This window comes from Ascaphus truei, chromosome 4 (genome assembly GCF_040206685.1).
Source record: "Ascaphus truei isolate aAscTru1 chromosome 4, aAscTru1.hap1, whole genome shotgun sequence".
In the NCBI taxonomy this organism is placed as follows: Eukaryota; Metazoa; Chordata; class Amphibia; order Anura; family Ascaphidae; genus Ascaphus; species Ascaphus truei.
Window position 1 is genome coordinate 263,690,281 of NC_134486.1, and position 12,994 is coordinate 263,703,274.

The 12,994-nt window shown below is 38.6% G+C and overlaps 1 protein-coding gene across 2 annotated transcripts in view; it reads right to left on the reverse strand.

Annotated features, from left to right (window-relative positions):
• The window catches only part of MAP3K5 (mitogen-activated protein kinase kinase kinase 5), a 192,502-nt gene that overhangs the window by 27,188 nt on the left and 152,320 nt on the right, over positions 1 to 12,994 (reverse strand). For both annotated transcript variants that reach the window (XM_075597435.1, XM_075597436.1), the window contains 7 exons: positions 10,011 to 10,138; positions 8,637 to 8,773; positions 6,614 to 6,719; positions 5,455 to 5,612; positions 4,180 to 4,357; positions 2,955 to 2,975; positions 955 to 1,132 (listed from right to left, as the gene is read on the reverse strand). In XM_075597435.1, coding sequence (XP_075453550.1) covers positions 955 to 1,132; positions 2,955 to 2,975; positions 4,180 to 4,357; positions 5,455 to 5,612; positions 6,614 to 6,719; positions 8,637 to 8,773; positions 10,011 to 10,138 — 906 coding nt within the window. The remainder of the gene's footprint in view (positions 1 to 954; positions 1,133 to 2,954; positions 2,976 to 4,179; positions 4,358 to 5,454; positions 5,613 to 6,613; positions 6,720 to 8,636; positions 8,774 to 10,010; positions 10,139 to 12,994) is intronic.

Consider the following 12,994-nt stretch of genomic DNA (forward strand, 5'->3'; position numbering starts at 1 on the left):
CTGTCACCCTCTGTCTGTCACCCTCACCCACTCTCTCTGTTTTATCTTAACTGCACTATACCTACACCGAAATAACCTATTCTGCTTTCTTCCAGATCTGACTCAAGTTTCACATGGGAGACATCGGAAGACAGGTAGGGAACACCTCCTCTCCAGTATAGTACCTTGAGGGACTGCGGATCAGGTAAGATCCCAGGCGGGATTGCTGCTTTGGAAATTGTTAAGAGGGGGCATCCTGACACTGGTTAATGGGTTCAGAAGTCATTCACGTCTGGCTTTTTTTTTGGTTCGGTTAGTGAGGCGCACACACACACACACACACACACACACACACACACACACACACACACACACATTACTTTTCGAAATAAACCTACGTTTCTATGAAAATTTAAGTTGTTTTTTTTTGCGGCCCACCTAGACTTAAACCTTGTTTATTTGGCCCTTGTTGGCATTTGAGTTTGACATGCTTGTTCTACATTCATTTCAGCTCCGGCAACATCTTGTTCCCAAGATGTGTACCAGCAACGGTAGCACCACTACTTCCACATAGTCCAATCCTCCTCGTCATGCAGTTACAATAGGAAGCTGCAGCTGATGATGTTGCAGCTTCCTATTGGCCCAGTAATGCGGGAGACCACCCACCATTGTGTTTTCCTTGGCAGGGACAGTACTAGTGCTACATGTACAGGTATGTATCTCAGGGACCATGTGGTCCCTGTAGCTGAAACTACAGTGGGTCAGCTCTGGAGACCCCTTTGCTTCCCATCCATGTTAAAATAAAAATGAAGGGAAATTGGACGTCTGCTCATATATATGAATTAGTAGATTTGCCTGTGAGTGATGAATTGGCTGATAAAGAAAAGGAAATGCTCATTAAAAAGAAATAAAAAAAGACAATCCGCGAGTCAACTTTGCGCAAATGAGACTGTGTAGAAGAAGTTGAAACGTTACCCCAGAAAAAGGATTCTTGGAATTTTTCCATCCTTTTCTATACAAGACCTGGCTCTTGTTTTGAAAATGAATGGTTCTGATCTTAAGTCTGTGTCAGGGGAAACTGAACCGTATTCGCTGCTACTGCTCGTATCTTCCACCATCACAGGGACTGGCAAGGATATGCTTCGAAGATACTCTGTGTGCAAAAAGGAGCAATATATAAGTGTACAGTGAGCACATTTAACTGTAGGCATATGGAACGTCCCAGAATAAATATACTATGTACAAAAATCAAGCACATTACTACATGACAATTAATTGATATGACAAAATATCATTTTGACACGTATTTGCTCTAACCAGAAAGGATTAAAAAAAATCACCTTACAGTTGTTTTTCAACATATGACAAAAGAATTGTCTTTATGGATAAGGTGCAGTGCTACTTACCCTGTACGTTTAAAATAAGTAAGGTTAGTACTGCTGTTTTTGACTATCTGTACCACACCCATTCTTAATGACTAACCTGAGTTTGTTAATAAATGATCCCAAAAGTTAACCTTTAGCGTGTAGTCTGGAGGCAGTCATACTTTCCACTGACCTGATAACCAACAGCGCCTAGAAAGTGTTTTATTGGTAAATGAACCAAAGAGAGAATGGCTTATACAATAATTTAGATGTTTATTTGAAACCCCAGAAATAAGTTCATAGACTCAGGTTTTGAACTACTTAGTGGCTGAGTTAGGGCTGTTCTATAGTGTGTGCGCTTGCTGCGCATGCGCGGGATTTATAGTTGGCTGAGGTTAGTCAGGCATTCTATAACAGGACCGCGCGCGCACGGCAGTGTGCGTGGAACCGGCCGACAGGGGGGCAGATAAGGAAAATAATGAATTTGCGCCGCTACCGTCGCTGAAATGTATGTATGTGTGTGTGTGTGTGTGTGTATGTGTGTGTGTGTGTGTGTGTGTGTGTGTGTGTGTCAATAAGTGCACAAATAAAATAAAAATATTTATCAAACATGTTTCTTTTTCTTTTAAAAATCTTATTTAAGTAATTATTCACTCACACAATCTATACACACACACATATATACACAAACACATATTTTTACACACACACACACATACACACACGCACGCGCGCACGCACACACACACACACACACACACACGCACGCACACACACACACACACACACACACGCACGCACACACACGCACACACACACGCACACACACACGCACACGCACACACGTACACGTACACACACACACACACTACCTTCGCAGCATGTCGCTCCCGGCAGCACGGACTCTATACGTACAAAAAGTGAGCGACACGTGCGCGCGCATGTCTGCACACAGTATATTACGAGCCTTACTAGCCCAATTCAAGCTGAAGGTCTTTTTATATAGGTCTTAAGTGGCAACATTGTAATTATAAGATCTTAAGGGCATTGGTGAATTCTGCGTGAAATTTTTTAGTATTGCATCTCTGAGCAAAATAACAAACTACTACTAATAATAACCTATGGCTTACTTTTCCTGCATGTCAAGACTTACACAAAGTAACCCTTTCAAATACTATTTAGACTATTTCTGACTTTTCTACTTTCTAAATTTAGAGACACGAATATTATTGCATGCACACAATATAATCTCGCAACTGATGCATAATTCTAACATGCACCCAAAATGAATCCTCTCATGGACGAGTCGAGTATCTAGCAATCCTGGGTTCGAATCACTTTGCTGAACAATCGAATTTAGTGCTGAAGGTTACAAAATAGAATATAGGGTTAACTCTTCTGAAAGTATCACAACGCATTTTTTCAATAATTTCAGTAGAGCTACTGTACCAATTTTTTGGAGTATTTTGTGTAATAGGATATTAACTCCTGATTAATCTACAATATTTAAAAAAAAAAAACATGTATCAGTAGCAGCATATGTTTTATCTTTATTAGTATTGAAGGAGTTACGACACATGATGTGTTGAAAATGATTGTAGTAAACCTTACCATTTGATCCAGCTGAAAGAGCTGTAAGAAAAAAACACAAGCACAACCATGATTAGTACGGCAGATCCAACCCATTGCCACTACTACTGTGTGTCATTTCCAGCGGCTACTTGACATGCATAGCCAAACACCGCATCATCGGAGATAAAGCTGAGTGGTGCCACTATCAAAACTTAACCCCATCACTGCCAGACGGGCCTGCAACACATTGCTAGCCCCTCTGACAGCAAAGGGGTTACAATATATGAACAGTGCAAAAGGATTAAAACAATATAAATCAGCAACGTGCTTTAGCTACATTGCCATCTAGTGAGTTAAAGAGGCAGTCCAAGCAGCTTACATTTTTTTTTAAATAAATATTTTTGTTGTTTTAATACATGCAGCATTTAATTATCTTTATTGAAAACCATTTCCCTAAGCTGCCGATCAATTGGTTCTCCCGTGATCAATCAACAAAATACTGTTTCCCGGGGTTCACTAAATGGCTGCCTTTCAGTTTCAAATCAATCCTTCAGTCAGTGTAACTCAGCAGCTACAATGTATTCTTATATTACTAAGGTAACATTATCTATTGTTACAGTTTACAGCTCAAACTGCTGGGAATATTGGCAACAAATTATCACAAACAGGAAAGTGTTACAAACATCTTGGAGGAGGTGGGATAAAGCCTGCTATAGAAATGAAAGGATTCGCAGTATATTAAAACTCATTAAAAATTGAATTAAGAGTTGAATTTTAAAATAAAAAAGGTAGTAAATATTATCTAATATTACAGAACTGATTTATTTAAGAAAAACAAACATGTGGGATATTGCTTGGATAGCTACTTTAAGAGAGCCTGGCAGATGATGTTGCAACCTCATCTACACATTTGTTCTCATGATAACTCAAAGACTATGTTGACATTTTGTATACATCACACAGATAAGTACTGTGTGCAGGGAACTTTGTTTCAGCATCAGTGAACTGAAATATGTATTACTACTTATTACTCCGTAAAAGCTGCTTCCATCACACTTAACAGATGCCAAGTGGAACATTGGGGCTTATTCTGTAAATTACTACTCCATAAAGAACCTACCAGTGCTGGAAGGCACTTAATGGCCTAAAAAGAAGTCTTCTGGCACCAGAACAAAGAAGTTGTAGACTATCAGTGATTAGTAAATATGACCCTGGATGCTGTTCAATAATATACACAGATCATTTCACCAGAACTCTGTATTACCTGAAAGTTTAAGATGGGATTTGCGTTTCTTGCTGGAAACTCTCAAGAACTCGTCAATAAGTAGCTCAGTAACAGTGGCACGTTTCACCGGGTCTGGCTCAAAACACTGCAACAAAAAGGCTTTGGCCTCTGCTGACATAGATTCCGGGATCTCAGGATGTATTTTGAACATGCCCACCTATGGTATGGAAAAGAATGTAAAACAACTCATTGATTACATCAGATCAAAACTGTCACTAGGATTGACCATTAATAATCTGCAAAATATTTGTCAATGTCACAAGGAGCAAATGCTCCATTTGTCAAAGAATCTGAGCAGATACCCCACCAAAGACACTGCAAAAAATGTTACTTAAACTAATTCAAGTAAAATAATGTGAAATGGTCAGTGGGTTATTGACAAAGAAAAAAATAAATAATTCATGAAGCTGACCGGAGCTATTCAAAAGCAACAAGACTAATTTTGCATTGATGACAATGCCTTTATTACTATGAAAATGTTCACATTTTGAGAGGATGGATGTATATCAAAGCTTCGATGTAGAATGTGAAAGTTGAAATGCCATCCAGCTTTATCTAAATAATGCATCTCAATTTGTAGAAATTATACTTCACAAAATCCTTTAACCTAGATGAACATTTGGATACTCAATGGTGAAGACACAAGTATGAAGTTTCCTTTTAAACAGTATTCTGATATCACCCATGTTAAACTTTACATTTCACATAAATCTCAACGCTGGGCCGAAACTTGAGTTTTTCATTTTACCCTTTTGCTTTAATAACGTTAAATGCTATATGAACCCAATGGCACTAGTGAACGACCAACAAGTGTGAGATCCTCAGCCAACTTGTTTTCACCTGCAACACTGTAACTAATGCAGTTCTCGTAAACATGCCCTTTCCTTTTATACTACTGTATTCCAACATTAAATTCACAGATGTAACAAGCATTAGTGTCACAAACACCATGCATTCAATACAAAGACTGTTCACAGTGTTATGGTATTTGGTAATGCTGAGTATTAGAACTTTTTGATTTGAAAAACTACAATTTATAGAGTTTTGAAGAAAATCGAATCTATTTTAAAAACAATATCTCCAATTCAGTTTGTATATCATAAAAAATACCATAATAAAATGTAATTTGAATAAAGTGTCTGAGAAAGCATTTTATGCACGTGAAACAGAATTGTGCTATTTGCCTACAAAACACACTAACACAACTTTTTCATGATGTTTTGACATTTGGTGTTGCAAACAAAATGATCTCACTTTAAACATGGCAGCCTGTGGTTCTCCCAGTTCATGAAACGGAGGTTTCCCTGTTGCCATCTCAATTACAGTGCATCCCAAGGACCAGATATCTGCTGGCTTCCCATATCCTCTTGGACCTTTATCTATTATTTCCGGTGCCATGTACTGAAGAGTGCCTGGAACACAAGACTTTGTCACTTCAACCAAGAGACACTGCTACAAGCAAGGAACAATCATTTCCTACTATAACGTATACCACCAAGATTAGGGCTAATGGTGTTGCAAAGAGATTGTCAAAACCGCCTTTTATGTTTATGTAGAGTAAATCAATGTATGAAAATCAACATGTGGCAGAGGGAGAGATGAAATTCAGCGAAAATTCGGAAACAGAAATAGCTGGTTCCTTCCAGCTCCAACATTTACTGTGACACGTTTTTTGTATACTAAGAATGACGTTCATAAATGTTTTCAGTGTTATTAGCTAAATCAAAAGTGGTGCAAACAGGAGCTTAATATACTTGTATACATTGGCATTTACATACTGTGTTAAGAAGTATACAAATTTAAAGTTGCTATAGTGTGGGCTAAATAAAGAGCCAGTGAATTATCTCTGTCAGAAATGTATACCAATGTTAAGATAAACAGTGCTGCTCTTCTAAACAGTCCTACTGTAACATATTGGTGGCGGTCATGAGAAAGGTGTGCGCTAGCAATTTGGTAATATATGTTTTAAGTAATACTATTAAAAGTTATATTCTGAATTTCAGTGGTGTGCATTTAAGTGCATTTTTCTTTGCGCACACTGTCTTGGTGAGCTCACCATTTCACTGATTCACTTTCAGTTCACAGTTTGCACCCATTTATAACAATTATTGATTACTTCATTTGTTAATTAGTATGGTTTATAGTTGATCACCCCCTATCACCACCCCCTTTTTTCCTGTGCTAGCAACGGCAGAAATATCAGCAATATTTACAATGTTGTAGATCCAGAAGACCTCTTACAGTACCATTTTCTTTTCAAAAGGAGTCCAAACGAAGTTGGAATCTTTTCTTTAACAAATGCTTAAATAAATGTAAGACGTCCTGTTTCCTCTTGTATGAATTATTTTATCACTGCACACTGCTATGCATTTTTTGTACAGTATACCAGGGACGGAGGATTCAAATCTCTTACCAGTAAATGTCTCAGTACATGGGTTGATTCCTGCGAGCCTCTTGGACGTGCCAAAGTCTGAGATTTTCAGCACTCCACTGTACGTGTTAACCAGTACATTATCGCCCTAAAAAAAAAAAAAAACATAATTTAAATGAAAAGAAATTTAAATGTTAAATGTACCATGAATCTGATCTAGAGCCATATGAAAACTATAGGGAAAAGGTATGTGGTACTTAAAATATAATAACCCAAACAAATTGGTCCCTACTCAATATAGTGAGAAGTAGGTTACACTGCAATTAAGAAAAACCTGAAAGTTTAATAATACATAATAACTTTATTTATATAGTGCTTTTCTCCCAATAGGACACAAAGCCCTGCACAAAAAGGAAAAAACATATGTAAGGAAACATAGAAACATCGCCAACATGGCAACATAGAAGCGCCTTGTTTTCCTTTTTTTCCTTTTAAAAGGTTCATAATATCAATATAGTTTCCCCATTTTTAAACATAATACATATTTGTAACTGTAAATTGCAGCGTAAATAAGTACTTCAGTATTAAGTGAAACCTTTTTATTTGGACAAACAATGGATATTATAAGGCAGGGGTGCACGGATTTTCTATGGGGGGGGGGCGGCGGTTGCAGAGCCCCCGCGTTCTTCCCCAGGTATGTAAATTAAATGCCGGGGGAGGCACGAGGCCTCTGCAACTCACGTTGTGACGTCATGTGACTCGTGGAGCCCAAGAGCAGGTAAGGAGGGGGGGGGGGGTGTGCAGGCAAGGTGGAGCACAGACATGGGGGGGCACTAACTGAAAAGATTGCGTTTCCCTGTTATAAGACTCTCTCTCTCTCTCTCTCTCTCTCTCTCTCTCTCTCTCTCTCTCTCTCTCTCTCTCTCTCTCTCTCTCTCTCTCTCCCTCTCCCTCTCTCTCTCTCTCTCCCTCTCCCTCTCCCTCTCCCTCTCCCTCTCCCTCTCCCTCAGGTCAGCAATACTGATTTACAGAGACTCCATGAGTTTAACACTGATGTACAGGTTCTACATACTCTCAGTAACCCTTTCATCCATGTAGTGCCATGTCTGTGTATTTACCCTCTGCAATGAATTCTCCACATGTCCAGTTTTCGATTTTTATCTTTTTTACCTCTGTGTTAAGCTCCTGGAATCTGTGTAAATCAGTATTGCTGATCTGAGGGAGCTCTCCAACGTTTGTCTTATAATATTCATTATTAGTCCAAATAAAAAAGGTATCACCTAATACTGAAGTACTTATTTACTCTGCACTACCGCAACTGGACTAACAGTTATTTCTATTTCATTCATAACTGTAGATTGTAATTAACGTTGTCAACTGTACTTCGTGCGCAGGACATACTTGAAAATGAGAGGCAACTCTCAATGTATATTTTTCCTGGTAAAATATTTAATAATAAAATACTGTTCAAAAAGAATGAAAAAAACACAATAAATGTAATTTTTTTTTAAAGTACAAAAAGAGTACATAAACATTTTGGGGTATTGTAAGAAAGGCAGGTATTGCCACATATCATTAAAATGTTTGGTTAGTGGTCCTGACACATTTCTTCCACCTATTTAAATAACTGGAGTCACTTGCCGGGTATAGCACAGCAAAGCCAGCACAACATGTGTGAATATAATTATTCTAAATGACTTTACTCATCCCATGAATTGCAAAATGGGCAATCTTGGATTACGATACGAAAGGAAGCATCCACTGACTCAAAGTTAGAGGAACAATTAATTATTGACCATTTAAAAAACTTGAATGCAAATACCATTAACGTTATTCATTAACCCTATTTATGAATGGCACTTGAGGAATATCAGGATATTATGATTTAAGGAAAGGCTAGCGCACTGCTGGGGGGAAAACTGTAGGGTTTATTTTTCTTTTACCGTACATCTAGAGCACTTTCTGCCCCAGATTTCCACGGTTTTGCTTTAATACATAAAAGCCTAAATGTTATACATTTTGCCATTCTTGCCAATCCTAAAATAATCTATAAAGCTGCAGAAACCTTTATGTCTCTGTGCGCGATCTGGTTGTCATGGAGATACTTCAAGCCGTCGAGAATCTGCTTGGTATAAAAGCCAATTGTCTGCTCATTGTCTTTCAAGGGCCCCCATTTTGATCGTAGAAGAGCAGAGAGACTACCTGTGATAGAACGGAAAAATGCAACGCTTCATTCCTTTGAGCAACCTGACAGGCAGTAGCAACCTAACAGTCTGTTCAAACAAATGCAAACAGGCATGAACAACACATTGTCCTCAGTATCACCTATTTTAAAAACCTGCAAGCCTGCTGTTCCTTACTTAAAAGTGTCCTCATAATCTTAAAACTGTTATTTATTTGTATAAAATAAACAAAGTGCAGAAAATGAACTGCACAGTGCACACATATAGTCAGCAATATAGCTACTCATATATATATATATATATATATATATATATATATATATATATATATCAGTATATATATATATATATATATATTCCCCCCCCCTCTCCATTTTACTTGCTTTATTACATAATACACATGAATTCTAGTCTTACAAAAAAGCATGTGGATATCACGGTACTACAGAATGTCCCGGCCGATGGCTTGTGGTAAGCGGACATTATTTTAACGACTAATGAAGATCTCTCTCTCTCTTTTTTTGTTACATGCAAGGTCCTCTTGTCACTCCATAAGACTACTTTACATGCATAGTTCTACTTTTCTGCAAAACTCCCTGCAGCTAAAGCTTTAGTACACCCTAAATGTATACTACACAGAACGCTTCTTTTGCCAGAGGTGCCTGCAAGAGCAATGCATTGCAGGCACCTCTTGTAGCAAATCAGTTATTCACGCAGAAGCATGCAGTGCAGCAACAATATAGTGTTTACTGCCCAAATCAATACAGTTACCAATGTATCTACATTTGTATGCAAATAATGCAATGTATACTCCTTTCCTCATTTTGCATGTTTTATCACATTACACATAACATCGACTGCTAGTCGTACCATTACATGCGGATAGGACACAACAAAAAAGATTATACCACAATGCAAAATGTTAACGTCAGGTTTTACGGCTCTCCAATAATCCCTGCATTTTCCATACATTAACATGTGTACACGCACACACGTGCATACATATTCACCAATCCGCGTTATAACTACCTTTCTCATCTTACACAGCAGTAGGTCTGCTGCCCTGTGACCGAAGATGTTTTTCACTTTGTAATTATTCTAGACATGCTTTGGCCCCTTCATGGGGCCTCTTCAGACTAATGAAAATGACCTGTCTCGGTGTTTCTTTTCTATCTCTCCATCTCTCTACTGATTGCTGCCGAAGTGGACGTACAGCACACGCACACACACTTCAGAAATGAAACGCGCAGACATACCTCCGGGTACCTGCTCCATGAAAATTTTAATGAAGCCGTTTTCACTGAACGAGCCCATATATTGGACGATGTTCTTGTGCTTCAAATGCTTGTGTAGGGCAATCTCTTCATGAAGTGGCTGCGAGTACCTGCAGAAAAGCCAGTGTTTATTAACCGCTGCACAGTAACAAAAAGAAACAGGTAAACGGGGTTAGACTGCAACAGAAAAGGAGCGCTGGTGTTGGATTATTTGTAATTATTTAAAGGCGCAGTCTGTGTAGACAGGGTGACCATCAAATATTTTATTTGAAAAATCCATGTAATGGCTACTGGGACCACTTCTTTTTTGATGAAAACACGTCAATATTGTCACAGAATAACTTTCTTTTCTATATGCAACGCCGGTCAAGCAAACTATTTGACTGAGAGGCATCACTTAATATTAATAATAATGAAAGCTAAAATCACTGCACCTATTTACTGTTTGGATCACTTGCGGGACACTGTTCGTAGGTACTGTAACCCGAGCCACTGTGTTTGTGTTATAGGCATGTACAGATGTAGCAAAACTTGCTATCTGCAAAGCCGCGGCTGAAAACACTTAAAGCGGCAGCTCCAGAGATGGTGCTGCCGCGGTCATGCTGCATGGGGCCCAGGTTCCCAGATCAGACCCCTGCAGTGATAATCCTCCTGTACCGGGGCAGTCGCGGTTGTAGACTTGCGGCTTGCACCGGTGCCAAAAACAGCACGTCTTGCTACACCTGTATGTCAAATCTGGCAAAGACCTTTAAAACATGCTTTTTCCCCCTATAGTAGTTCTCGACCTTTTATGCATAGTGACACCTCTAATCCTTTAACACCATGGTTTTCATTGTAATAGCTAAGTTAGCAGCTCTTAAAGGAGCAATCCAAGCAATATCCTACATGTGTATTTAAAAAATAAATAAATAAGTTCTGTAGTATTAGATAATACTTAATACCTTTTTTTATTTTAAAATTCAAGTCTTAATGCCATATTGAATGAGTTTTAAAGCAGCAGTCCAAGCTGCCGTTTATTTTCATGTAATATTTTTCCTTCTTTAATATGTGCATCAATGCAATCCACACAATGATAAGAAATTAGCTAAGTTGCCAATCGATCGGTGAAGATTCGGCTCGGGGATTCACTAAATGGCTGTCAGTGCAGCAGAAGAGGACTAAAGATGCAAAGTTCTGTGGGAAAGAGCATGTGACCAGGCAGTCACTAGATACAATTGGTGCACTGCTAGAGAGAGGGCAGGGTTGAAAAAGGGGTGTGCCAGAAACTTTTTCCGAAGAGGATGAGGATGTGACGTTGTAAATGGTTGCTATAGAAACAAAAAAAATGCTTATTACATTAAAAATGTAATTCAGAGTTGTTTATAAAAAAATGCTACAAATATTTTCTCATAGTACAGAACGGATTTATTTAAAAAACACACACATGTAGGATATTGCTTGGTCTGCAGTTTTCATATGTGGAGCATCTTTTCATTTCTATAGCAGATTTTAACACACTTTCCCAGCAGTGCAAGATATTTGCAACACTTTCCTGTTTGTGATAATTTGTTGCCAATATTCCCAGCAGTTTCATGTGCAAACTGTAACAATAGATAATGTTACCATAGTAATATAAGAATACATTGTAGCTGCTGAGCTGCACTGAATGAAGGATTGTTTTGAAACTGAAAGGCAGCCATTTAGTGAACCCTCGGAAGCAGGATTTTGCTGATCGATCACGGGAGAACCAATTGATCGGCAATTTAGGGAATTAGTTTTCAATAAAGGTAATAAACGGCTGCATATATTAAAACATGGAAGCTGCTTGGACTGCCTCTTTAACTCGTAATCATACTACATTTTTGGGACACACCGAGCCTGGGGTTGTGAGAAACCAAGGTGTCACTCTTGAGAATCAGTACACTGCCTGAAATTAGCAGACTATAACTGGCAGTCTTGGCACCCGTATTTCCCGAGGACTAAATGCCATGAAAGTAATGGCTTTGCACTTCACTGTAGGCCAATCCTTTTCCAACACTGTAACAACACTCATCATTGTTTCCCAAAAGCTTTAAGCTTCTTTTGTGTTTTAGGAGAAAAAAAAGAAGAGAGTCTTTAAAAAAATTAAAATAAAGAACTAATCTTCCATTAAAAAAAAAAAAGAGACATACATGGATAGGTTTTCAATGCACATAAAAAAGTAGCACAAACCACCTTATATTATTACACTTTACAAGTCACTATTTCCATATATGTTTAGCTAATTGAATACCATGGTAAATATTTTGCAGCAGTTTGCAGTAGTGGGTGGTATTTGCCCTGAGTTATATACCTTTTCATATCACTGTTGGTGTTTATGACACATGAGTCAGTGTAACTATGTGCAACTACATGAGTCATGTGATCACAGAAGCAGGACTGTTTGCGCAGAACCAACAGAAATCCAACGTGGTAATCCCAAGGAAAAGTCTGTGCTTCGCGTGAAGCTTATGTCCTTTCATTAAAACATGTATACAGTATGCTAAAGCAGCAAGTCCCCCAGAAGCCTATGCGAGATTAACTCATATTAGGTTAGTATTTTACCCCCTAAGCATGTTGTGGTCTTTAAAAAAAAAAGTTACCACGGTAACCTTTAAACTATACCGGGCTCTGGGGAGAGCTTCATTTTAACCTCCTGGATACAACACCAAACTTACATCTCCTGAATGGAACATCAGGTTTTAAAAAGAAATCAGCGTTTGGAAAGGACAAGACGTGATTTCTTAAAGTAATGGGGGAGGGAGGGTTAGGGGGGAAGAAACAATGGTGATATGGGCTGCCTGCTGCCTTAACAATCAGTAGAGTTCCCTTATGTGCCTGTGTCACTGGCACCGAAGCTAGATAACAAGATCTTAGGCACGTTCTATAGTGCCGGGCTAATTTTAGTTGGCTCACGTTAGTCAGCCTTTCCATAATGGCGCCGCGGAGCGGGGAGCCGACAGACAGCG